Consider the following 26,172-nt stretch of genomic DNA (forward strand, 5'->3'; position numbering starts at 1 on the left):
CAGCTTGTACAGATGAAAGTTCTCAGTTCATATACTGCTGAATGCTAGCTTGAACAATTTTGAGGATTACCTTGTTAGCATGTGAAATGAGCACAATTGTGCAGTAGTTTAAACATTCTTTCACATTGCTTTTCTTTGGGATTGAAATGAAAACTGACCTTTTCCAGTCTTGTGGCCATGGCTGAGTTTTCCAAATTAGCTGGCATATTGAGTGCAGCACTTTCAAAGCATCATCTTTTAGGATTTGAAATAGCTCAACTGGAATTCCATCACCTCCACTAGCTTGGTTTGTACTGATGCTTCCTAAGGCCCACTTGACTTCACATTCCAGGATGTCTGGCTCTAGGTAAGTGATCACACCATCATGGTTACCCGGGTCATGAAGATCTTGTTTGCATAGTTCTTCTGTGTATTTTTGCCACCTCTTAATATCTTCTGCTTCTGTTGGGTCCATACCATTTCTGTCCTTTATTGAGCCCATCATTGCATGAAGTGTTCCCTTGGTATCTCTAATTTTCTTGCTCTAGTCTTTCCCATTCTATTGTTTTCCTCTATTTCTTAGCATTGATCGCTGAGGAAGGCTTTCTTATCTCTCCTTGCTATTCTTTGGAACTCTGCATTCAGATGGGTATATCTTCCCTTTTCTCCTTTGCCTTCACTTCTCTTCGTTTCACAGCTATTGGTAAGGCCTCCTCAGACAGCCATTTTGCCTTTTTGCATTTCTCTTCCCTGGGGGTGGTCTTGCTCCCTGCCTCCTCTATGGTGTCACAGTCCTCCGTCTAGAGTTCTTCAGGCACTCTATCAGATCTAGTCCCTGAATCTATTTGTCACTTCCAGTGTATAGTCATAAGGGATCTGATTTAGCTCATTCCTGAATGGTCTAGTGGCTTTTCTTACTTTCTTCAATTTAAGTCTGAATTTGACAATAAGGGTTCACAAATCTGAGTGACAATTTGCTCCTGTTCTTGCTTTTGCTGACTGCATAGAGCTTCTCCATCTCGGCTGCAAAGAATATAATCAGTCTGATTTCAGTATTGACCATCTGGTGATGTCCATGTGTAGAGTCTTCTCTTGTGTTTTTGGAAGAGGGTGTTTGCTATGACAGTGCGTTCTCTTGGCAAAACTCAATTAGCTTTTGACCTGCTTCCTTTTGCACTCCAAGGCCAAATTTACTTGTTATTTCAGGTAACTCTTGACTTCCTACTTTTGCATTCCAGTCCCCTATAATGAAAAGGACATGTTTATTGGGTGTTAGTTCTAAAAGGTCTTGTAGGCCTTCATAGAACTGTTCAACTTCAGCTTTTTCAGCATTACCGGTCAGGCCATAGACTTGGATTACTGTGATATTGAATGGTTTGCCTTGGAAACGAACAGAGATCATTCTGTCGTTTTTGAGATTGCATACAAGTTCTGCATTTCAGACTCTTTTGTTGACTATGATGGCTACTTCATTTCTTCTAAGGTATTCTTGCCCACAGCAGTAGATATAATGGTCATCTGAGTGAAATTCACCCATTCCAGTCCATTTTAGTTCACTGATTCCTAAAATGTCAGTGTTCACTCTTGCCATCTCCTGTTTGACCACTTCCAAGTTGCCTTGATTCATGGACCTGACATTCCAGGTTCCTATGCAATATTGCTCTTTCCAGCATGGGATTTGACGTCCATCCCCAGTCACGTCCACAATAGGGTGCTGTTTTTGCTTTGGCTCCGTCTCTTCATTCTTTCTGGAGAAGGCGATGGCATGACTGAGGGACTTCCCTTTCACTTTTCACTTTCATGCATTGGAGAAGGAAATGGCAACCCACTCCAGTGTTCTTGCCTGGAGAATCCCAGGGACGGGGGAGCCTGGTAGGCTGCTGTCTATGGGATCGCACAGAGTCAGACACGACTGAAGTGACTTAGCAGCAGCAGCTTCATTCTTTCTGGAGTTTTTTCTCTACTGATCTCCAGTAGCATATTGGGCACCTACTGACCTGGGGAGCTCATCTTTCAGTGTCCTATCTTTTTGCCTTTTCATACTGTTCGTGGGGTTCTCAAGGCAGGAATACTGAAGTGGTTTGCCATTCCCTTCTCCAATGGACCACGTTTTGTCAGAACTCTCCACCATGACCCATCGTCTTTGGTGACCCTACATCGCATGGCTCATAGTTTCATTGATTTAGACAAGGCTGTGTTCCATGTGATCAGATTGGTTACTTTTCTGTGGTTGTGATTATCAGTCTGTCTGCCCTTTGATAGAGAAGGGTAAGAGGCTTATGGAAGCTTCCTGATAGGAGAGACTGACTGAGGGGGAAACTGGGTCTTGTTCTGATGTTGAGGGGTTGGGGCATGCTCAGTAAACCTTTAATCCAATTTTCTGTTGATGGGTGAAGTTGTGTTCCCTCCCTGATATTTGACTTGAGGCCAAACTTTGGTGGAGGTAATGAAGATAATGTAGACCTCTTTCAAAAGGTTCCATGCCACAAAAAAAGGGGGGGGGGGGCTCCTTCTAATGGTTCCATTATCACCTACCTGTCTTTTTTTTTTTTTTTTGAACAAAATTAAAGGAATGTCTATCCAAGTTTGCAGTTTGCTTGTAAGCATATTGGGGTGGGTTCTCCTCCCATTCCACCAAATGGTCACTATTGAAATAATCTTTTCTTATGATAGAGTTGATTGGCAAAAATGAATTATATACATATGTATATACATGTATACACACACACACACACACATATAAGAAAAAGTGGAAACAACTAGAGTTGGAATATGCCCAGACACCAGTAAATCAGCTTTTTATATCCTGTGTCTGATACTATTTTTTTGCTTTTGGCTCCCTGTGTTGCATTTTTATATGGCCCTTAGCTACTGCCAGAATATCAGTATCCTAAATGCCAGAGGTTTTAGTGGAAGCCAGCAGAGTAGACCAGATGATGAAGAAGATTTCCTTTGCTCATATTGATAACTTGTCTGTAAAACTAGAACAGCTGTTTGAATGAATGAATGGAGAAACTATTCAGGAGAGTTTAGTTGCAGAATTTCCAAAAGAAGTCAATTTATCAGACTATCTCCTTTGTAAGGCACTCCTGTCAACAAACATCTGTTGCGTAAGTACCCTGTGTCAAGCTCAGTGCCAAGCGGTGGAGATGCAGTGGGGAATAAGACTTGTTTGAAGTTTCCAGCAGTGATAAGATTTAAACATATAACATTATTAACAAATAAAAGGAAGGATATAAGCGCTAAGAGATTGACAGAGGACTTGATGAGTTCTGGAGAAGAAGGAAGTGATCCAATGTTGGAGGATATTGTCATAATAAGGCTTCAAAATATTGAAGAAATCGAGTCCTATATTTCAAAACAGTGTTTTTTGTTTCTTCCAGCATGAAAGGGTGAGGTATGTTTTCTTTTGTATTAAGCTTTTCTTTTAAACCTCTCTGTCAAGTTGACTAGCATGAGGGAAAGGGCATTAGACTAACCAAACTTAGGTACCTGACAAACATGTTCGCTTCCGCGTGGCAGTAAGGCAGATGGGGGCAACATGGGAACAGGTTTTGGAGGTCGGCTTTTACACACTGGTTTGCTTGTGGTTTTTGGCTTGAGAGAGGATAGATACCAGCAGATGGATTTTCTCATGGATGGACCACCGTGACCAGAACACAAGACTGAATGACTGCTCACTGATCTAAAAAAAAAAAAATCAATTATATAATTAATTTGGCCTTGCTGGGTTTTAGTTGAGGCATGTGGAATCTAGTACCCTGACCGGGGATTGAACCTGGGCCCTTTGCATTGGGAAGCATGGAGTTTTAGCCACTGGACCACCAGGGAAGTTCACATCCCTGACTGCTGGATTTTAATCAGCAAATCTGCTGCAGTTGTAAGCCTGACCCCCAGTCACTTAGCGAGAGTTGCTGCACTCAAGACCGCAAAAGAAGCCAACCACTTTTATATATTTATATATTTAAGTCAGCTGTCTAACCAAAAGTGAAATACTTTTAAATTCCTCCTGCCAGTCTCTCAAGCAGAGAACCCAATACTAGATATTATTATATCTATCAAATGTTACACTTTTAGAAATCTAATTATCCTTGACTGTCCTATTCTACCAATACACTTTTATATTAGCATTTCAGAATACATTTAAAAAATAATCAGTTCTACCAAACTGACCTCTCTTGTCAGTCACACTAATCTGATCAAAAAGGAGACATTATAAAATTTCTTTCCAGGAGCTGACTGGCCTTTAAAAAAGGAGGGCAATGGTCTTTTTTTTTGGTATTATCTAAATAGAATATAAAATTAATTTTAATAACAAACATTCCTTCTTTGCTGATACTTGATTTCTGACACACATTGTGTGTGTGTGCTCAGTCGTGTCTGACTCTTTTGTGACCCCATGGACTGTAGCCCACCAGGCTCTTCTGTTCACGGAATTTTCCAAGCAAGAATTACTGGAATGGTTTGCCATTTTCTTCTCCAGGGGATCTTCCTGACCCAGGGATGGAACCCACATCTCTTACGTCTCCTGCATTGGCAGGCAGACTCTACCACTTGTGCCACCTGGGAAGCCCCATCTTAATGACATAATCTTAATGATATAATCTTAATGATACAGTCATTAAGAGCATGTTATTATGTCATCTCTTCTGGAATAAGGCCTTGTAAATGGTTATGCTAACTGGGTTTTATCACAGGTTTATTTGGCTAATAGATAACCACTGACAATCATCTCCAACTGTGCATACGTGAAGACTTCTTTGTTTTGAAATTGTTTTATTTTAAGGTTTTTTATGAATGAGGCTCACTTTTACCGTGTTTCATTTGTTCAGCAATCCTGACTTAAGATACAGTCCATATATAGATCACTAACAATAATAAAAACTGATTGCTTTTAAGACATTGTACACTGTTAACAGGAGATGATATTGATTGTGGTAAATATTTCACAAGATATACTTACAGCATAACATCATGTTGTTACAAAGATATAATTTCTATTTGTTAATCATACCTTGATAAAGCTGAAAAACAGAAACCAAAACCAAGTAGTACAAAGATGAATAAAACTACTCCAGCCCTAGGGAGCTGAAATTTTATTTGAACAGAAAATGTGATCATTGATAAATATAATATATAGCCTGGGAGGGATTCTATAGGAGAGACCCAAAAAAAAAAGCTGGAACAAGTTTTGCAGACATATCACAAAATAGTCATAATTTTTGCACGATGGGGAGAATGAACAGAAGTAGTGCCAGATAATGGCTGGCAAGGTAGGCTGGAGTCAGATCTTGGAGAATTTTGATGTCCTTCTAAATATGTGAACTATATTCCTTTGGGAGTGGAGAACCTTGGGAAGCTTTTTAGAATGTCTTCCTGGTTACACCCCCTCAGGAAAGGAATGCTTGGTCGTTATACAGAATTGGAAAGCACAGAAAAGGTGTGCAGAAGAAATGTAAAGTCACCCATATATTCACTCTCTGTTCCCCACCCCAGCCCCACCTCCCAAGCTAGCTGTGCTAAGAATGGGAGACACTACATTTTTCTCTTGGGGCCCGTTAAGTCTGAGGTGTTACGGAGGCATTGTACTGGCCCAGAAGTGTGGACTCTCTGTACCAGTCAGGCACTTGTGTAACAGAGGTTGTTGCATCCTCTTCTCTGCAGAGCAGTCACCTGTTTTTTTAACGATGTACCACTTAGCTTTGTTGGCATCTTTGTTTGTACAGACAGTTTCTGAGGTTGTGAAGACAATTGATTTAAGAAGCATAGTGGTTAACACAGTATTTACAAAGTCATCATTTCTATTACAAGATATATGAGGTCAAAGTTAGTGTGACTCAAGGGTCAGTGATCCCCAGCTTTGACCATTAATCCTATGGTAATGGAAGTGATGGCAGCTTTCACCTCAAACACACCGAGAATTGACGTGACAGCACTGTCCTCCACGTGTTCCGACAAAGATCGCCATTATCTTGTTTCCCTTGAAGCACTCCTGCCCTTTAAGCTTTGCCAGTAAATGAGAGAAGAATGAGACAGATTCCATTTGTAGATTTAGTGTTATGTTGACATTTCCAACAATGATCCAGAATCAGTTACATTTGACCATACTTCTTGGAGAAGACTAAGTGGAAGGAACAGTTTGTTTATCAGAAAGCAGAGTCTTTCCTGCTTTCTGGGGGTAGCATGATAAATTTTAACGTTGGATCGCAGCTGTGCTGCACGTAGTAGAGTTCCTGTTGCATCTAGTCTTAGTTTCCGAGCTCGGCCTTGTGCGCGGCATCAGTGTCCTCATGTATGTATGCATTTCCTGACAGTTGGTTGTTTGTTCTTCTGTCTTGTTTGTCAGTTTTTTCCACCATGTGATGTCTGGCCTCAGCTTGCAGAGTTTAAAAATGAAGCATATTTTACTCATGACCTTTACAGAAATTAAAATTTTCAATTGACTCTGTAAGTCTCAGTTGATGGTAGAAATGCTTGCTAAAAGATTTTTTTTTTTTAACTTTATCAGCATTTGAAGCTGTTGGAGGTTTTGAAAAATAGTGCAACCTTTGCTTTTATTATTTGACCTCTGGTAAAAGGTGATATCAATAACCTCAGATATGCAGATGACACCACACTTATGGCAGAAAGTGAAGAGGAACTAAAAAGCCTCTTGATGAAAGTGAAAGAAGAGAGTGAAAAAGTTGGCTTAAAGCTCAACATTCAGAAAATGAAGATCATGGCATCCGGTCCCATCACTTCATGGGAAATAGATGGGGAAACAGTGGAAACAGAGTCAGACTTTATTTTTTTGGGCTCCAAAATCACTGCAGATGGTGACTGCAGCCATGAAATTAAAAGACGCTTACTCCTTGGAAGGAAAGTTATGACCAACCTAGATAGCATATTGAAAAGCAGAGACATTACTTTGCCAACAAAGGTCCGTCTAGTCAAGGCTACAGTTTTTCCAGTGGTCATGTATGGAGGTGATAGTTGGACTATAAAGAAAGCTGAGCACTGAAGAATTGATGCTTTTGAACTGTGGTGTTGGAGAAGACTCTTGAGAGTCCCTTGGACTGCAAGGAGATCCAACCAGTCCATCCTAAAGGAGATCAGCCCTGGGATTTCTTTGGAAGGAATGATGCTGAAGCTTAAACTCCAGTACTTTGGCCACCTCATGCGAAGAGTTGACTCATTGGAAAAGACTCTGATGCTGGGAGGGATTGGGGGCAGGAGGAGAAGGGGACGACAGAGGATGAGATGGCTGGATGGCATCACCAACTTGATGGGCTTGAGTTTGAGTTAACTCCAGGAGTTGGTGATGGACAGGGAGGCCTGGCGTGTTGCAACTCATGGGGTCTCAAAGAGTTGGACATGACTGAGCGACTGAACTGAACTGGAAAGGTGATAAGGGGCTTCCTGGGTGGCTCAGTGGTAAAGAATCTTCTTGCCAATATAGGAAACACAGGAGACATAGGTTTGATCCCTGGGTTCGGAAGATTCCTGGAGAAGGAAATGGCAATCTGCTCCATTATTCTTGCCTGGAAAATTCCATAGGCAGAGGAGCCTGTCGGGCTACAGTCCATGTAGTTACAAAGAATTGGACATGACTGAGTGACTCAGCATGCATGCAAAAGGTGATAAATCTCAAGTAGAGATTCTCTCCTCTAGAGACGGACATACTTCTACTAAAGTACAAGGTTTTAGATAGGTCTTTATCTCATAGACATAATTTCTACATAATTTCACCCTAGCAATTCAGCAAAAATAAATCTTTTATTGCCGTTGTCACTCACATGCCGCTGTTGTCTCAGCTGACCTTGGAGAGGAGCTTCCGCTCCCAGGACCTTGGTTTACTCATGGTCCTTCTGAGACAGATGATGCCTCAGCTTTTTTTGCTTCCCAGTCCCTGTGTGAGGGCGGCACGCCCACGTTCCCGCCTGCCTTCTGTTGTCCTGCGAATGGCTGGCCACGCCAGCAGGGGCACCTTAGGCAAAATCTCTTAGTACCTTGAGGACTCAGGCTATCACCAAGTCCCCTCATAAGAATGACAGTATAGGATCTCTAGAGCTTCCAACTCATCCCCCCTTCCGATTCTGCTCCCCTCTAATCCTCTTCATAAGCTCTTTCAAGGTTGTTGTTCAGTCAAGGTTACAGAACATGAATCTTATTCACACAATGAATCATGTATCACAAAGCTCTCCCTATATACTTTTTTCCATCTCGTATTCACCACTCCAGCTTTACCTAGATTGAATTACTTTGTCCATAATTCTGGTGTTCTCTCTCATTCCTACCTTGAACATAGTATTTGTTCTCCCAGAATGCCTTTCACATGCTTCCCCTTCCCCACTTATTATTTGCTAATGGTAAAGATAGCTGACTAAAGTCTGTGTTTTTAAGATCTTTCTGGAGATCCTTTCTTGCTTACACCTCTCCTCCCCTGTCTCTCAGGCAGGCTTAGATGCACATACTCCTAAAAAATCATTGCTTAACCATGCTGTTTTTTTAGTCTCTATATATCATAACCATTTTACATCAAGACATGGTCCATACATGTGTGTATGTATGTGTTCATATCGAACTGAAAGGTTTAAAGTGTAATACATACCCTTAGTAAAATTGTAATGAACACTGATGTTTTCTATTATATTTTTTCTGTTTAATTTTCTCAATGCTATTCATGACCCATTAGATTGATTTTATAACAAACCGCTGCCCCCAAATAACTGTACTTTGTCCTGTGGTGAAGACTTGGAGTGTGGTGTATCAGTCAGAGTTCAACCAGAGAAACGGTAGGAGATACATATTAAGAGGTTTATTTCAGTCAGTTGACTTACACAAATGTAAATGTGCAAGGTTGAAATCTGCAGGGCAGGCCATCAAGACGGGAGGGAGGGTGGAACTCTGCAACAGACTGAAGCTGCTGTCCAGGGGCAGAACTTCCTCCGGGAAGCCTCAACTCTGCTCTTAAGGCCCTTCAACTGATTGAATGAGGCTTACCTAGATTATCTAGGGTAATCTCCCTTACTTTCTTTTTTGGCTCTACCAAGTGGCATGTGGGATCTTAGTTGCCGGACCAGGGATTGAACCTGTGCCCTCTTCATTGGAAGTGCAGTGTCTTAACCACTGGACCCTCCCTTACTTAAAGTCAACTGATTTTGAACTTTAGTCACATCTACAGAATACCTTACAGTGAACCTAGATTACTGTTTAATTAAATAACTGGGGGCTGAAGCCTAATCTAATCAAGTTGACATATCAAAAGACCATCACAGTAGGTATGAGGAGCTTGATCTTCAGCCCATTTTATTATGTAAAGAGTAGAAATCAATTTTAGTTCACCCACCTCTAGTATACTTTACATCACATTCCTTTCTTCTGCTGTACTCAAGTTAACCTCCTTGATCTCCTTACCCACTGATTTGGCTGTTATTTAGTCTCGTCCATGTTTTTACATTTTCTCCCATTACCCTGGATAGATGCACAAGTTTTGACAGTTTTACAGTGCTGTGCTGTGCTTAGTCGCTCAGTCTTGGCTGACTCTTTGTGACTCCTGTGGTCTGTAGCCTGCCAGGCTCCTCTATCCATCTGGATTCTCCAGGCAAGAATACTAGAGTGGGTTAGTTATGCCTTCGTCCAGGAGATCTTCCCAACCCAGGGATTGAGCACAGGCCTCCCGCATTGCAGGTGGATTCTTTACCATCTGAACCAGCAGGGAAAGGGCTCCTTTTGCTTTTAACCTGAGCCATTACTTCTGATGATGTTTTTGAACAGACAATCAAGTTCCCTGCAAGGCTCTTTCTTTTACTCTATTTCCAGGCAAAATTCTGGGTCTGGAGTATACTTCCCAAGGTTGTTAAAACCTCAAAGTTTAGTATTTAGTCCTCATGATACCCCATAGCCCTCATATCAGAGGTGCAGTCACCCCTGGGACCTTTGCATGGGTGAGAGTAAACTTCTGTACATGACTAACTCTTATACCGTGGAAAGCCTTTCTTTTCCCAGCCTCAAACCCTCTTTGGTGTGGCCCATGACTCCCTTTCTCCTCTTTAACCTCACTACATACATGCTGTAGTACTCACCTCCATTTGTTTTCTTATTTAGATAATTCAAAATAATCTCACTCCATGGGCCTTTAGAAGCACAGTGCTGGGTCTGGTAGTGAAAGAAGTGAATACTAACTGCTAAGACAAATCCGAGAACAGAACTCTGACTTATTGGCTCGACCTGTTGCATCTGTACAACAGTATTACTGTCTGTGAATGGGAAGTTATTTCTCTAGGAGATTATCCTGCCCCCCTAAAAGTTGCCAAGGGGTGCTAATTAGTTCAATTTTTCCTGTGATGAAGATAGCTGCTCAGTGGGAACTGGACCACTACTGCTGCTACTGCTAAGTTACTCAGTCATGTCCGACTCTGTACGACCCCAGAGATGGTAGCCCACCAGGCTCCACCGTCCCTGGGATTCTCCAGGCAAGAACATTGGAGTGGGTTGCCATTTCCTTCTCCAATGCATGAAAGTGAAAAGTGAAAGGGAAGTCGCTCAGTCGTGTCTGACTCTTAGCGACCCCATGGACTGCAGCCCACCAGACTTCTCCATCCATGGGATTTTCCAGGCGAGAGTACTGGAGCGGGGTGCCATTGCCTTCTCCGGGGAACTGGACCAAGGCCACCAGTTTATTTCATGCTGGCCATTGGTTGTCAGTTTGAAAAGCATATGTCTCTGATTTAAACTAAAAGTCTGGCTGAGCTGAAAGAGAACATTGCTAATTTCTCATGGATGTGTTTAAATGTTTATTACAATTTGAAAAATACCAAGAAAACATGAACATCTGTGGAACTGCCCAGTTTTCTGTTCTGCTGTCTACAGGAAAAACTCACTTTTTTGGACAATTTTTCCAAGTTTAAAATAAGCAAAGTTTATATTTATTTATGATGGAATTTCTTTTTAATTACTCTAGTGGCATAAGCTGATTTTGTAAGGAGATATTAAGCTTATTTTTAAGATTTTTCAAGGACTTTAACTATATACATATTTGTAGATAAATGTGCTAATTATAACTGAATTCTAGTTTGTCAAAATGAAGAGATATAGGACTTTCTAATCTTTTTATTTCACTGATAATTTCTGTGTACGTGACCTTAATAAAACTCCACTTATTTTTAAGTATTCTTTCATAAAAAGTTCTCTTATATTTAGCTTATCTTTCTACAGACTCAACCATTGCTATTTTAAATTTGAAGAATTTACATTCTCCATATTTCATTGTTGATTATCTACAAGTATGAAGTGATTGGTGCCATTGATAATACAAAAATGTATGTTTAATTTTATCATGGGTTTTGTGTACATTCCATGAATGTATCTGGGGATATAAAAATTTACTGCACTCCAATGATATATAGAGAGGCACTATCTAGATATGATTATCTCAGTTAGATGTCAAGCTTTTGGAGCCAAAGATTATTCTATTTTAAGGACTTTGTGACAGTTAATTTTATGTGTCAACTTGTCTAGGCCATGGTGGCCAGATGTTTTAGATCACATATTATTTTAGATGTTTTTGTGATGCTGTTTTTGAACGAGGTTAACATCTCAATTAGTAGACTTTGAGTACAGTAAAGTAAATTGCCCTCTGTGATGTGGGTGGGACTCATCCAACAGGTTGAAGGCTTTATAGTGTGGCTCAGATGGTAAAGCGTCTGTCTACAATGTGGGAGACCTGGGTTCAATCCCTGGGTCGGGAAGATCCCCTGGAGAAGGAAATGGCAGTCCACTCCAGTACTATTGCCTGGAAAATCCCATGGACAGAGAAGCCTGGTAGGCTACAGTCCGTGGGGTCGCAAAGAGTCGGACACGACTGAGCGACTTCACTTTCACTTTCCTTTCTGACTTCCCCTGAAACAGAGAGAATCCTTTGGACCTGAACTCCCAACAGCAACTTTTCCCTGTGTCTCCAGCTTGCTACTGTACAGATTTTGGATTTGTCAGTCTCTACAATGACGTGAGCCACTTCCTTAAAATAAATCTAGTTAATGTGAATACAAATATGAGGGCTTCTCTGGTGGCTTGGACAGTAAAGAGTCTGCCTGCAGTGTGGGAGACCCAGGTTCGACCCCTGGGCCGGGGAACATCTTATACACATACACCTCCTGTTGGTTGTGTTTCTCTGGAGAAACCTGACGATATAGGCCTCTTTGTGTTGCCTTTTGCTCAGCCTGTCCTCTACCTCCCGTTATGTCAAGTATCTTTGTTTTTTCACTTCCTGTTCTTTAGTTACTTATGAAACCGCTAGGCTTGCAACTAGTGAAATACACCTTTTGTCCTTACAGACTTTGTCTTCATTAGTTATCCTCATGTATGCCATGTATATTGTTCTCTGAATTTCGAATTTCTCATGTAAAAATATGAAAAGTATATTCTCTCCTTTTTTCTGCCTTATTTACTGGATCAGTTGGTACAAGAGTTAAAGACTACTTCTGTAAAGCTTTATATTGTCTGTAATTTACTTTCAGTTATTACAGCATACACACTACCACATTTATGGGTATAGCTTTCTTTTAGGAGTCTTTAGTTAGCAGTCTAGGTACAACACTCATGGATCTTCACTCAAGGATTTGTATTTGAAAGAACCTAATTAGAAGTCTACACTCTAGAGATGCATACTTTAAATCTGCATAGGAAGGTTTATTAATGTTAGGAATGTCACAGATAATTGGTTAAATGAGTGATGTTGAAAACACGTGGATTGGTTTTAGAACTATTTTATGTAAATAGATTTTGATGCAAGCAAGCTAAGCTTTTGCAGGAGTGTCTAACTCTCTTACTCATTTGGTCTTTTTTTCTGAAATGTAGGATTTTGTTGACAGATCCAGTTAGGTTAGAGACATCCTACTGTGGAATATTGTCACAGTTGCTTTAAGCATGCCTCCATGCAGGTTACTTGTCAGAGTAACTGAAGGACAGAAATCTGAGACTGTACTGAGGATGCAAGATAGAGCTGCGGGTCTGTTTTTTCATCCTCCTACTCATCAATGTGTTTATATTCATCAGAAAGCTCTCACCTATTTAGTATCTTTGGACACTGCCAGTGCTTACCCCCAAATGCCTGATGATTTTAAACTCAAGTTTGGCTTATGTCAGTTTGCACCGAGAACCTAACATACTCCCTGGCACACACTAGGCAATCTAGAAACTATAATTCTTAACATTGTAAGTCAGTGTGGGAAGGAAAGGAAACTGAAGTTTTGTGTACATTGTTCTAAGGCTGTCAGGATCCTCTTTTCTGAGGATGGTTTATCACCAAATTTGTTTTTAAAAACTTTGAGGTGGACTGTCTTCTCTTAGTTTCAATTTATAGAGTCTCTTAAGCAGAGCCGCTAAAATCATGTGAAGGTGAGTTAGAGTTCTGCCAAGGAAGCTTGTGATAAGTGGGGCCCGTTCGTGGAAGCATGTGAATGCTTGGCTAATTTCCACGGGCGTGCTGTGCCAAGCCGTCATCTGAAATACAGCTTGCTGGAACCTGGAACACTTTCCCTCTTTGATGTGTCAGGAGATGACGCAGAACACAGACGACAGGCAGGACTGAAACCTTGGGGAAGCCTTGTGGGAGATTCCTTCCAGTCAATATTTACAGAAAATCCTGGACTCATTTTGACCTACATTGATTAAAGAAAATGTGTTGTAAGGAAGTAAAGGAAATCAGGTTTTTTCCCTTATTGTTGAAAAAAGATTGCTGTTGTTTTGAAAAAGCGTTGGAGCTCCAATTACTGGAAATGTGAAAAAGAATGGTTCTAGTTGAAATCTTATACGCTAATTTTAACTTTATTTATTTTTTATAACTTTGGGTTGCAGGGTCAGAAATGTCATTGCTAACTGTATTTGTAAACCTGTTATCCCTAAAAGCCTGCCTCTGCTGTAAAGCAAGGGATAAGGTCTTGTTTTGTTTCCTTTGATCAAGGAATAGAATATCGCTTGTTGGCTCTGAAACAAGAAGTCTTAAATTTAAACATCCTTTTGCTTTTCTCAGTGAAATAACACAGAAACAATGTAAAGGTGACTGAACTAAACATATGTGTATATCTCTTGAATGGTGCTGAATATTAGGACACAGGATGTTGTTGGCTTTTAGTTTTTTGCATTTTTGCATTGCAGCAATATCATGATGGGATTTTGATTATTATTTGCATAATTAACTATTCATATATATTTATAGAGCAGTTATGGTAATATAAATAAAAATGGTAGAACTATTGTAAGAATACTGAATGAGTCATGACCATATTGATGAAAGGGAAAGTCTTACCTAGGTCAATTTTCCTTTCATCTCTGAGGTTCTTCCTGGTCAAGGCAAAACAAAGCCTGGCAAATAACAATCCATTGTGTAATGATATTATATTGCTCTGGACACAGGTAGGGGTTTTGGCAGGCCAGTCTACACTGTAATACCAAATTAGTCTAGTAGATTTTTGTTCCAAGGGCATTAAGCATCATAGTGGATGAAACATTCAAAACTTATTTGTAAATAAGAATATGAGATGAGTGTAGGTATCTAGGGAAATATTATTATCTCTGATTACCCTGGGAAAGCTTTCACTCCCCTTACGTTGAACCCAGCATAATTATTTGGATTGTCTCATTTCATTTTCACAGCAACTTTTTATGATAGGTGTTATTGTTATAATAGCCATTTTGTAAATAATGAAACTGAAGCTTAGAGTGGTTTTATAGTTTGGCAAGAGCTACATGACTAGGAAATTTAGGAGATCTTGAATTTAGATTAAAGTTAGGGTCATACCAATTGAGAATATATTTAAACCTATATATATGGGCTTCCCTGGTAGCTCAGCTGGTAAAGAATCCGCCTGCAGTGCAGGAGACTCCAGTTCAATTCCTGGGTGGGGAAGATTTGCTGGAGAAGGGATAGGCTACCCACTCCAGTATTCTTGGGCTCCCCTGGTGGCTCAGCTGTTAAGGAATCCGCCTGCAATGTAGGAGACCTGGGTTCGTTCCCTGGGTTGGGAAGATCACCTGGAAAGGGAAAGGCTACCCACTCCAGTATTCTGGCCTGGAGAATTCCATGGACTGTATTATATTCCATGGGGTCGCAAAGAGTCAGACACGACTGAGTGACTTTCACTCACTATATATGTATATAGAGAGATAGAGAAGTAGATACATATGGATCTGCCATGTGCCTTTTTGGTTAAGTAATATATGAGGCTTTGGCTAAGTAATTTCAGAACTTTTCATGTCTGCAGAGATAGATCTTTCTTATCATTGTGTGAAATTACATCTTTGTAAATACTATAACATAGTAAGACATTTTCTCTATCTTTGAATATTTATATAATTTTCCATCTTGGGAAATTACAAACGGTTCTTTAATGAACTTCCTTGCACAGATATCTGCACACTAGTAAATATCTCTATAAATACTTACATGTAACATTATTGGATCAAAGGCATTTACATTTACAATCCTGATAGCTAATTTCAAATTTTGACTTTTTCCCTGCTTTTTCAAGAGTATTTCTCCTATATCCTCACAAACACTAGATGTTGCAGGCTTTTTAAAGAAGTCATCCTATAGGTGAATATATTGCATTTCCTTCTTAAATTAATTTTTAAGAAGAAAATTTTTAATGAAATTGAGCATCTTTACATCATTTATTGAACAGTAGTGTTTCTTTGTTGAATTCTCAGTTTCCTTCCCCCTACTTATAGATGTAGTTTTTAAGTTGATAAAATATTTCTTATATTACAAATGTTCATATTTCATCTTGATATTTGGCAATATATTCTCCTAATATTTGACCTGTTTTATAATTTCATTATGGTGTATATTGTTACCTAGAAGTTTTCAGCATTAATTTCTAATCAAATAGTTTATTTTCTTTAGGCTTTTTAGGATCCGTGGCTTTTGGGGAAGATTCTCTCTTGCCTGTTAAAAACACCGTTGCATATTTTCCTTTAGCAGTTTGTCGTCGTTCAGTCATGAGTTGTGTCGACTCTTTGCAACCCCATGGACGGCAGCATGCCGGGCTTCCGTGTCCTCCACGGTCTCCCGCGCTTTACTCGACTTCATGTTCATTGAGTCGGTGATGCTTTATAACTGCCTCATCCTCTGCCACCCTCTTCTCCTTTTACCTTCAATCTTTCCCAGCATCGGGGTCTTTTCCAGTGAGTTGGCTCTTCGCATCAGGTGGCCAAAGTATTGCAGCTTCAGCTTTAGCATCAGTCCTTCCAAAGAATATTCAGGGTTGATTTCCTTTAGGATTGACTGATTTGGTCTTCTTGCAGTCCAGGGGACCCTCAAGAGTCTTCTCCAGCACCACAATTCAAAAGCATCAGTTCTTCGGTGCTCAGCCTTCTTATGGTCCAACACTCACATCCATACATGACTACTGGAAAAACAATGACTTTGACTAGGTGGAACCTTTATCTGCACAGTGATGTCTTTGCTTTTTAATACTCTGTCTAGGTTTGTCATAGTTTTCGTTCCAAGAAGCAAGCGTCTTTTAATTTCGTGCTTGCAGTCACCATCTGCGATGGTCTTGGAGCTCAAGAGAAGAAAATCTGTGTGTCACTGTTGCCACTGTTTCCCCATCTATTTGCTGTGAAATGATGGGACCAAATGCCATGCTCTTAGTTTTTTTTAATGTTGAGTTTTAAGCCAGCTTTTTCACTCTCCTCTTTTACCCTCATTGAGAGGCTCTTTAGATCCTCTTTTTTGCCATTAGAATAGTATCATCTGCATATGTGAAGCTGTTGATATTTCTCCCAGCAATCTTGATTTCATCTTATGGCTCATCCAACCTGGCATTTCTCATGATGTACTCTGCTTATAAGTTAAATAAACAGAGTGACAATATACAGCCTTGTCTTAACTCCTTTCCCAATTTTGAACCAGTCATTTGTTCCATGTAAGGTTCTAACAGATGCTTCTTGCCCTGCATACAGGTTTCTCAGAGGCAGGTAAGGTGGTCTGATATTCCCATCTGTTTTAAGGATTTTCCATGGTTTGTTATGACCCACGTGGTCAAAGACTTTCTCATAGTTGATGGAGCAGAAATAATTGTTTTTCTGGAATTCCTTTGCTTCCTCTGTCATCCAGCGGATGTTGACAGTTTGTTCCCTGGTTCCTCTACCTTTTCTAAACCCAGCTTGTACAACTGGAAGTTCTTGCTACACATACTGCTGAAGCCTAACTTGAAGGATTTTGAGTGTAACCTTACTAGCATGAGAAATGCATGTAATTCTTTGGTAGTTTGAATTTTAGCAGTTTAATAATTTATAATATTTTTGTCCTTAGCCAATGTAAATTTTACTTTTGTTAATCATATGAAATAGGAATTTTTTTTCCAGGAAGATATCTCATTCTTTCCCTACTATTTTTTGAATGGATCACCCAAACTAATTTGAATAGAAAAGTAGAGGAGAGAAACAGAAAGTACAAAAATAGATCTGTCTTTGGGCAAAGTATATTGCCTTAATAAATGAGGTTTTATTATCTCTTCTGATATCTGATAAGGTCTGTTTCCATTCTTATTCTTAGTTTGCAAACACCTTCCTAGTTTCCAGGAATAATGTTAGTGGGATTTCAATTTTGATTGCCCTGTATTCATAAATTAAATTGGGCCGAACAGACATTTACACTAATTTAGGATCATAGGTGATTTTACAATATTAAGGGTTTTAATCCAAGAACATAGAATGGCATTACACTTACTCAGGGCTTTTTAAATTTTTCACTTACGTTTTAAAGATAAGGATACCGTTGCACATTTATAATCACTAATTTTATAATTTATGATCTTGTCTATTATATTTTCTAAAATGACTATGGATTTTTTGGTCAGTTTCCAAATTCTGTTTTCACTGAACTTTTTTTTTTTTTTTCCAAAGGCAAGACAACACTGTTTTAATTTCTTTAAAACAACATTAGTATTTTCTATCTATAGGTCTCACAATAAATTTGAGGTTGTATAATACTTTATCACAGATATAATAGCTAGGGAACTACATTTCTAGAAACACACTTGCTTTTCTTGTCATTGTCCTCTTCATGTATAGTAGCAGCGGCCCAAGTTTGGCTTTTGCATAAGTTTAAGAGAATGATTTTTTACATGAGTGAGGGAATGTAGAAATCACTGAACTCTTGTTAGTTCTAAATTTTTCTATTTAACCTCTTGGATTCTCCAGGTAAACAAAAGCTTAATTCACGAATAATGAATTCTGGCATTTTTTTTTCATGTATTTATAAGGGTGCCCACATAATTTACCAGACAATGAACAGGCTGAGGATGAAAGTATATTACATTATTTGTTCTCTGCAGAATGAAATGGTGATATGGTCCTCTGATTGCTAGATGCCTCAAACATTATTTAAAATATTATTTTCCAGTCTGTAGTTATATAGTTAATTTTCTGTTTATTTAATTTTGGGATATCCCTAAATGAACTAAATAAACCAGCCATTTTGGGGAACAATATTTGCTAGCAGGTGTGTGTGTATACACTCACAGTTCAGTTCAGTTCAGTTGCTCAGTCGTATCCGACTCTTTGTGACCCCAAGAACTACAGGACTCCAGGCATCCCTGTCCATCACCAACTCCTGGAGTTTACTCAAACTCTTGTCCATTGAGTCGGTGATGCCATCCAGCTATCTCATCTTCTGTTGTCCCCTTCTCCTCCTGCCCTCAATCTTTCCAGCATCAGGGTCTTTTCCAATGAGTCAGCTCTTCACATCAGGTGGCCAAAGTATTGGAGTTTCAGCTTCGACATCAGTCCTTCCAATGAACACCCAGGACTGATCTCCTTTAGGATGGACTGGTTGGATCTCCTTGGAGTCCAAGGGACTCTTCAAGAGTCTTCTCCAACACCACAGTTCAAAAGCGTCAATTCTTCAGCACTCAGCTTTCTATATAGTCCAACTCTCACATCCATATATGACTACTGGAAAAACCATAGCCTTGACTAGACAGACCTTTGTTGGCAAAGTAATGTCTCTGCTTTTTAATATGCTGTCTAGGTTGGTCATAACTTTCCTTCCAAGGAGTAAGCGTCTTTTAATTTTATGGCTGCAATCACCATCTGCAGTGATTTTGGAGCCCCCAAAATAAAGTCAGCCACTGTTTCCACTGTTTCCCCATCTATGTGCCATGAAGTGATGGGACCAGATGTGAGAGTTGGACTGTGAAAAATGCTGAGCCGTGAAGAATTGATGCTTTTGAACTGTGGTGTTGGAGAAGACTCTTGAGAGTCCCTTGGACTCCAAGGAGATCCAACCAGTCCATTCTAAAGGAGATCAGTCCTGGGTGTTCATTGGAAGGACCGATGCTAAAGCTGAAACTCCAATACTTTGGCCACCTCATGCCAAGAGTTGACGCATTGGAAAAGACTCTGATGCTGGGAAGGATTGGGGGCAGGAGGAGAAGGGGACGACAGAGGATGAGATGGCTGGATGGCATCACCAACTCGATGGACATGAGTTTGAGTAAACTCCGAGAGTTGCTAATGGACAAGGAGGCCTGGCGTGCTGCGATTCATGGGGTAGCGAAGAGTCGGACATGACTGAGTGACTGAACTGAACTGAACTGATGGGACTGGATGCCATGATCTTAGTTTTCTGAATGTTAGGCTTTAAGCCAACCTTTTCACTCTCCTCTTTCACTTTCATCAAGAGGCTCTTTAGTTCTTCTTCACTTTCTGCCATAAGGGTGGTATCATCTGCATATCTGAGGTTATTGATATTTCTCCTGGCAATCTTGATTCCAGTTTGTGCTTCTTCCAGCCCAGCATTTCTCATGATGTACTCTGAATAGAAGTTAAATAAGCAGGGTGACAATATACAGCCTTGATGTACTCCTTTTCCTCTTTGGAACCAGTCTGTTGTTCCATGTCAAGTTCTAACTGTTTTTCCTGACCTGCTTACAGGTTTCTCAAGAGGCAGGTCTGGAGGTCTGGTATTCCCATCTCTGTCAGAATTTTCCACAGTTTATTGTGATCCACACAGTCAAAGGCTTTGGCATAGTCAATAAAGCAGAAATAGATGTTTTTCTGGAACTCTCTTGCTTTTTCCATGATCCAGCAGATGTTGGCAATTTGATCTCTGGTTCCTCTGCCTTTTCTAAATCCAGCTTGAACATCTGGAAGTTCATGGTTCACATATTGCTGAAGCCTGGCTTGGAGAATTTTGAGCATTACTTTACTAGCATATGAGATGAGTGCAATTGTGCAGTAGTTTGAGCATTCTTTGGCATTGCCCTTCTTTGGGATTGGAATGAAAACTAACCTTTTCCAGTCCTGTGGCCACTGCTGAGTTTTTCAAATTTGCTGCATATTGAGTGCAGTACTTTCACAGCATCATCTTTTAGGATTTGAAATAGCTCAACTGGAATTCCATCACCTCCACTAGCTTGTTCGTAGCGATGCTTCCTAAGGTCCACTTGACTTCACATTCCAGGATGTCTGGCTCTAGTTGAGTGATCACACCTTCGTGATTATCTCGTTCATGAAGATCTTTTTTGTATATTTCTTCTGTGTATTCTTGCCAGCTCTTCTTAATTTCTTCCGCTTCTGTTAGGTCCATACCATTTCTGTCCTTTATTGAGCCCATCTTTGCATGAAATGTTCCCTTTGTACCTCTAATTTTCTTGAAGAGATCTCTAGTCTTCACCATTCTATTGTTTTCTTCTATTTCTTTGCATTGATTGATGAGGAAAGCTTTCTTATCTCTCCTTGCTATTCTTTGGAATTCTGTATTCAAATGGGTATAGCTTTCCTTTTCTCCTTTGCTTTTTGCTTCTCTTCTTTTCACAGCTATTTGTAAGGCCTCCTGAGACAGCCATTTTGCTTTTTTGCATTTCTTTTTCTTGGGGTCTTGATCCCTGTCTCCTGTACAATGTCACGGACCTCCGTCCATAGTTCATCAGGCACTCTGTCTATCAGATCTGGTCCCTCAAATCTATTTCTCACTTGCACTGTATACACACATACATACACTTATATACATATATAAAAATACATATACATTCTGTTATTCACGTATTAAATGCAGGAGTAAAACTGAGTTATGTTGTGGTATGAATGTCATTTGAATCTTTGTTTAGCAATCATATAATTGAACCTATTAATAGAAGTAGAGTGGCAGACATTAATGGAATAATTTCCAGTCATCACTGCCAGTAGTTTCCAGGACATGTATGTTCCAGATCCAATTACTTTTTGTGTGTGTTATTAAAGTTTGTTTATCTAGGCATGCTATATTGTGATCCGTTCAATCGTCCATGTTTTCCAGAAGATACAGATTTTTTCTAGTGTCTTATATTTGAAATATATATTTCACTTCTTCTACATTTGAATATATAAATCCTTGTTTATTCTTTAGGATTCAGCTCAGATAGTTCCCCTTCCATGAAATTATTCCCTTTCTCTGAACGATAAAAAAATTGCTGGAATATTCTTTTGTCACATCAATTATCACATATGTGGTAGTTGTTTATTTTTATTTCTGTCTTCCTACTAAACTGTGAGCTTCTTGAGATTGTGCTTTCTTCTGTGTCTAGCATAATGTCTGGCATAGAGCTGGTACTGTATACAGTTTTGATGCATGAATATATGTGAATTAATGATTACCAAAACATATAAGGGAAGTGAAAGATCGAAAAGGCTGTCTTAGAGAAAGTCATAAACCTGACAATTTAAGAAAAACACTAGAAGGTTCTATGGAAGGGGCATAGGAAGCATATTTTATGAAAAGATAAATTTAAAGGATACAAACCCCATAGTCTCAAAGTGTTCCTTTTGATGCAGAAATGTTTATTTTGGTGGAGAAATGTGGTAAAGACCAAATGTGAATGGTACATGGCTATGAAAACATGTTGAAAGTCAGGAACAAAGACTATAAATGACACGATTTTGAGAAGTGTGTAGAATTAGGAACCACACTACATCTGTTTCTGTGTATCCAATATGTATTTCTGGTTTATAGATTACCATATATAGCATGTAAGAACTGCCAGTTTTCCAGTAATATGAATGTAAACCACATCTGGACTAGCAGGGCTGGCTTTATAGACAATAGGCTTGATTTCTTCCATCTCTGACCTTCAGTCCTGCTTTCACTTCTTATGTATATTTTTTAAAAAACTGCTCACTCTGAGATTTTAAATTTTGGAGGACATGACAGAGTTTTGTCAGGCACAGTTTGAATACTTTATAACTATTGAATTTAATTGAAAATGTCAGTTTTTATCATGTAAATTAATTTGGTTTGATGAATTATATATTTCTTTCTTTTAAATATTCTTCAGTGTATTAAGTGAGGGATTATAAACCAAGTTCCAGTTACTTTTAAAATAACTCAAATATTTCAGCAGAAACAAGGACAATAGGTTCCTTATGGCTACATTTGAAGACCGCATATGATGATCTTTTGAATGATTTAGGTCAGGAAGAAAGACCTACCAATATTCTATTTTTTTCTGCAGATCTTCAGCAATATTTTGATAGTGATTTCATTAAAATGTTCAATGAGAATTGAGTGTATATTTGCATGCAAGTAAAATGAGAGATGACAAATGAGAGCCTAACACTGCCTGGTACAATATAGAACAGAAGTCAGTTTCAGTGATTCTGTGTTTCCAAGATAATTCTAGTACCAGCACACTACAACACCAGGGCTTCCACAGGTCATAGCATGAAATGGATTCCGCGTGGGCATTTGCTCTAGCAGCATGCTCAAAATGCTTTACCTTAGTTTTATTGCAGCTAATATGGTATAGCCTGATTCTGTAAAAAGTGATAAATATTGATAACCATGTAATGATTAGCTGTTGGTTACTCTTGTCTCTCAAATTATTCAAAGTGGTACATTTTTTAAATTAGTGAGTTACTTTTATTCTGATTCCGTTTTCCTTTTCCTAACATTTCTATTGATTTGATGACAAAACAGTTGTTTAGAAGAAATTCTTCATACAAAATTTGTAACCTATGTAGTTTTGGATACTTAGCAGAATTTTTTTAAATTAAGAAAGCTGTCTTTTCTGTATTTTCATCTTATTGTTGACATCTTACTACAGGTCTTCAGCACATACTCCAATGAAGACTATGACAGAAGGAATGATGAAGTTGATCCCGTGGCTGCTTCGGCTGAGTATGAACTTGAAAAACGTGTAGAAAAGCTGGAACTTTTCCCAGTGGAACTAGAAAAAGGTATATGAGCTCTGCAATGTTAATGTTATGCTGGTATTCTAATAGTATAGAAATGACTTTATTTTTCCTAAGTATAGCCTTTTTTTTCCCCTAAGGATTAGAGAAAGTTTTCATTCTCATGGAAGGTTTTATTTTTCAGATTTCAAAAACAGTTTATATGAGTTCTATATAGATTATATATTGAAGGACTCCTCCCTTACCATCCCTCCTAAAACCCATCTACTTTGGTTGGCTGGATTTGTGACTAGGAGTAGGGAAGTGTGAATGAGGTCTGATGTTTTCTTGTATTCCTACAAACCACTGGTGCATGTGAAGAGTCCAGGCAGGTTGCTGTAAGTGAGAGCTTGGGCTAGGTGGTTGTTTGGGGTTATTAAAGATACGAAAGTGGAAGTGCAAGTTGCTCAGTCATGCCCGACTCTTTGCGACCCGATGGAATTCTCCTGGCCAAAATACTGGAGTAGGTAACTGTTCCATTTTCCAGGGGATCCTCCCAACTGAGGCATCGAACCCAAGTCTCCTGGATTGCAGGAGGATTCTTTACCAGCTGAGCCACCAGGGAAGCCCATTAAAGATACAGGATCCTGATTGAAGATCTTGATTAAAGATACAGGATCTAAGCAAATAGATATTCTGCATTCTTGGATGGAAAGACTCAGTATAGGAAAGTCTCTCCTATATCTGATAGGTATCTTCAATCCTGACAAAATAATATATAAATTGAATGTAATTCAAATGGAACTGTCATCAGTTACATTGGGAGAGGGGATAGCATAATACAGTACTAAATTTTACATGGAAAAATACAGACCTAAGAGAAGTATGAAAAAGAAAGTGAAAGAATTTAATTTCCCAAATATCTGAATGTAATGTAAATCCTTGATAATCAGAACAAATTGTAATCATACAGCAGTTGATCATTGAAACAAATTACAAGGTCCAGAGAATGATGTTAGTGTGCATGAAAATTTAATAACTTGACATGTGAGATACTCTAGGAGTAACAGGGTACTTTACAAATTGTTCTGGCATAACTGAGCATCTATCTGAAAGAATGCTAAGTTGGGAAAACTTCATTTTCATTATATCATATAGAAAGCTAAACTACATGAATTAAATAGTAAAATATTAAAAAAAACCAAGATATTTTATGAAAATGTATATCTACATCTGGGCTTCTGGGAGGAAGGGCTTAACCATTTGGAAAATCAGAAATTATAAAAGAAAGATGGTCCAATTCACTCATTCAAAATTTTAAACTTTTAAAGGCAATATTGTCAAACAAAGCCAACAGATAAGTGATATATTTAGGAGGGGAAATATTCATTATAGGTGACATGGAGTTAATAGCTATAATATTCTAAGAGTCTGTAAAATCTCAGGATGAAAGAGACAGGCAAAACTCATTAGAAAAATTGGTACTTTACTTTAGAGGAAATTGAATGGCCCACATTCCTATGAATACAAGCTCAAACCTCACTAGTTGTGAGGGGAATGCTGAACCAACATGAGATTTTTTTTCCTGGTAGAGAAAATAATCTCTGAGCTCCAGAGGTGGTGTCAGCATCTTCCTAACATAGCCTTTGAGTCTTTTCCATCTTTTCCTGGATGTTTTGCATACTTCGTGCTCTGCCTGTTCCTAGTAGAATATATACAGAGGAAGACAGGGTGGCTGCTGGGTTCTTGATGGTGCAACCACAGGAATCAAAGCCCTCAAGTGTGTGGCTCTGGACTTCACCCATGCCTGCCATCTCAGAGAAGCTGTACAGGGGTGAAATCAGTCAACTGATCTCTGGGTTGATTGTACTGTTCTTTAGTTTTCTTTCAGTTATCGCCATGTCTTTCAGGTGGTCTGCACTGAATTGAGAGTGGCTCAAGCCAACATACTGCTTTGCCCACAGTTGCATTTTCATCTTTGCAAGACTGAGTAATTTTCCATCAAGAGGAGCTATGAAAGGAAGGGAGATGATTTTACTAAAACCCAAGTCCAGGGAGAGAAAACAGATTTAAAAACTAAGATATAATTTTCATGCAGGATATTTGTTGGAAGAAACCGTTAAATGGCATAGTAGTACAGAGAATCCACATTTGAGAGGAGCCCTTTGAGTATACCGAGTATGATAACTTAACGTTGGCTTGATATGTGTTAATTCATAATGAACAAAAGCTCTATAAATACAATGAATATGAATAAGAATCCCCCTAATACTTAATATTCACCAAAGATTTCATACCGGATAGAAGCCCTGCAACATTATTCAATGTGGAAAAGTCTACAGCGATCATCTCTTAAATAACACAAGAGCAAACTCACTAAATGTAAACACTGGGAAGGCTTTTGGGCATTATTAATCCCTTCATAAATATAAACATTCACACTCTAGAGAAATCCTATGAATGTGATAAATATGTGCAATAATTCTGAATACAGCTGACTTTTATACACATAAGAGAATTTGTGTAACAGAAGCAACTGTATACATGTAACCAATGAGGAAGAGCTTTCAGCACAGATCTGACCTTCTTATGCATAAGAAACCTCATTCTAGGGAGAAACTGTAAAGCTATAGCGAATGTAGGAAAGTTTTAGAATGAGAATGCCTCTTAATGAATATGAATACCTATACCAGGGAAACAATTAGAATGTAATAAATATGGAAAATGATGTGTGCAAATATACTAAATGTAAGGAGTGAAGGAAAGTCCCCAGTGATCACTCAGTGATCAACAGTTCTCACAGCAGAGAGGTACCTATGCCTAAAATTAATGTGGATGTGCCTTCAGCTGGGGATCAAACTCGGTACTAGCTTTCTTTAGCATACAACTGAGCAAAGACATCACATTTTTGCTAAATGACATATTTTTAAACATATGTAGACTAAAAATTTGTCATATGTCTTATCTCCCCAACTAAGCCAAATCTTTTTAAGACATAACTGCCTTATAGGCGACCTCAGTAACAGCCACTCAGATGTTTCTAATGTTTTTTCCCCACGC

At 39.0% G+C, this 26,172-nt stretch overlaps 1 protein-coding gene across 7 annotated transcripts in view; it reads left to right on the forward strand.

Moving 5' to 3' along the window:
* Window positions 1-26,172, forward strand: part of PPP1R9A (protein phosphatase 1 regulatory subunit 9A) — a 339,158-nt gene that overhangs the window by 157,713 nt on the left and 155,273 nt on the right. For all 7 annotated transcript variants that reach the window (XM_055589752.1, XM_055589751.1, XM_055589754.1 and 4 more), the window contains exon 3: window positions 23,046-23,178. In XM_055589752.1, coding sequence (XP_055445727.1) covers window positions 23,046-23,178 — 133 coding nt within the window. The remainder of the gene's footprint in view (window positions 1-23,045; window positions 23,179-26,172) is intronic.

The sequence above is a fragment of the Bubalus kerabau genome, chromosome 8 (genome assembly GCF_029407905.1).
Source record: "Bubalus kerabau isolate K-KA32 ecotype Philippines breed swamp buffalo chromosome 8, PCC_UOA_SB_1v2, whole genome shotgun sequence".
NCBI classification, from domain to species: Eukaryota; Metazoa; Chordata; class Mammalia; order Artiodactyla; family Bovidae; genus Bubalus; species Bubalus kerabau.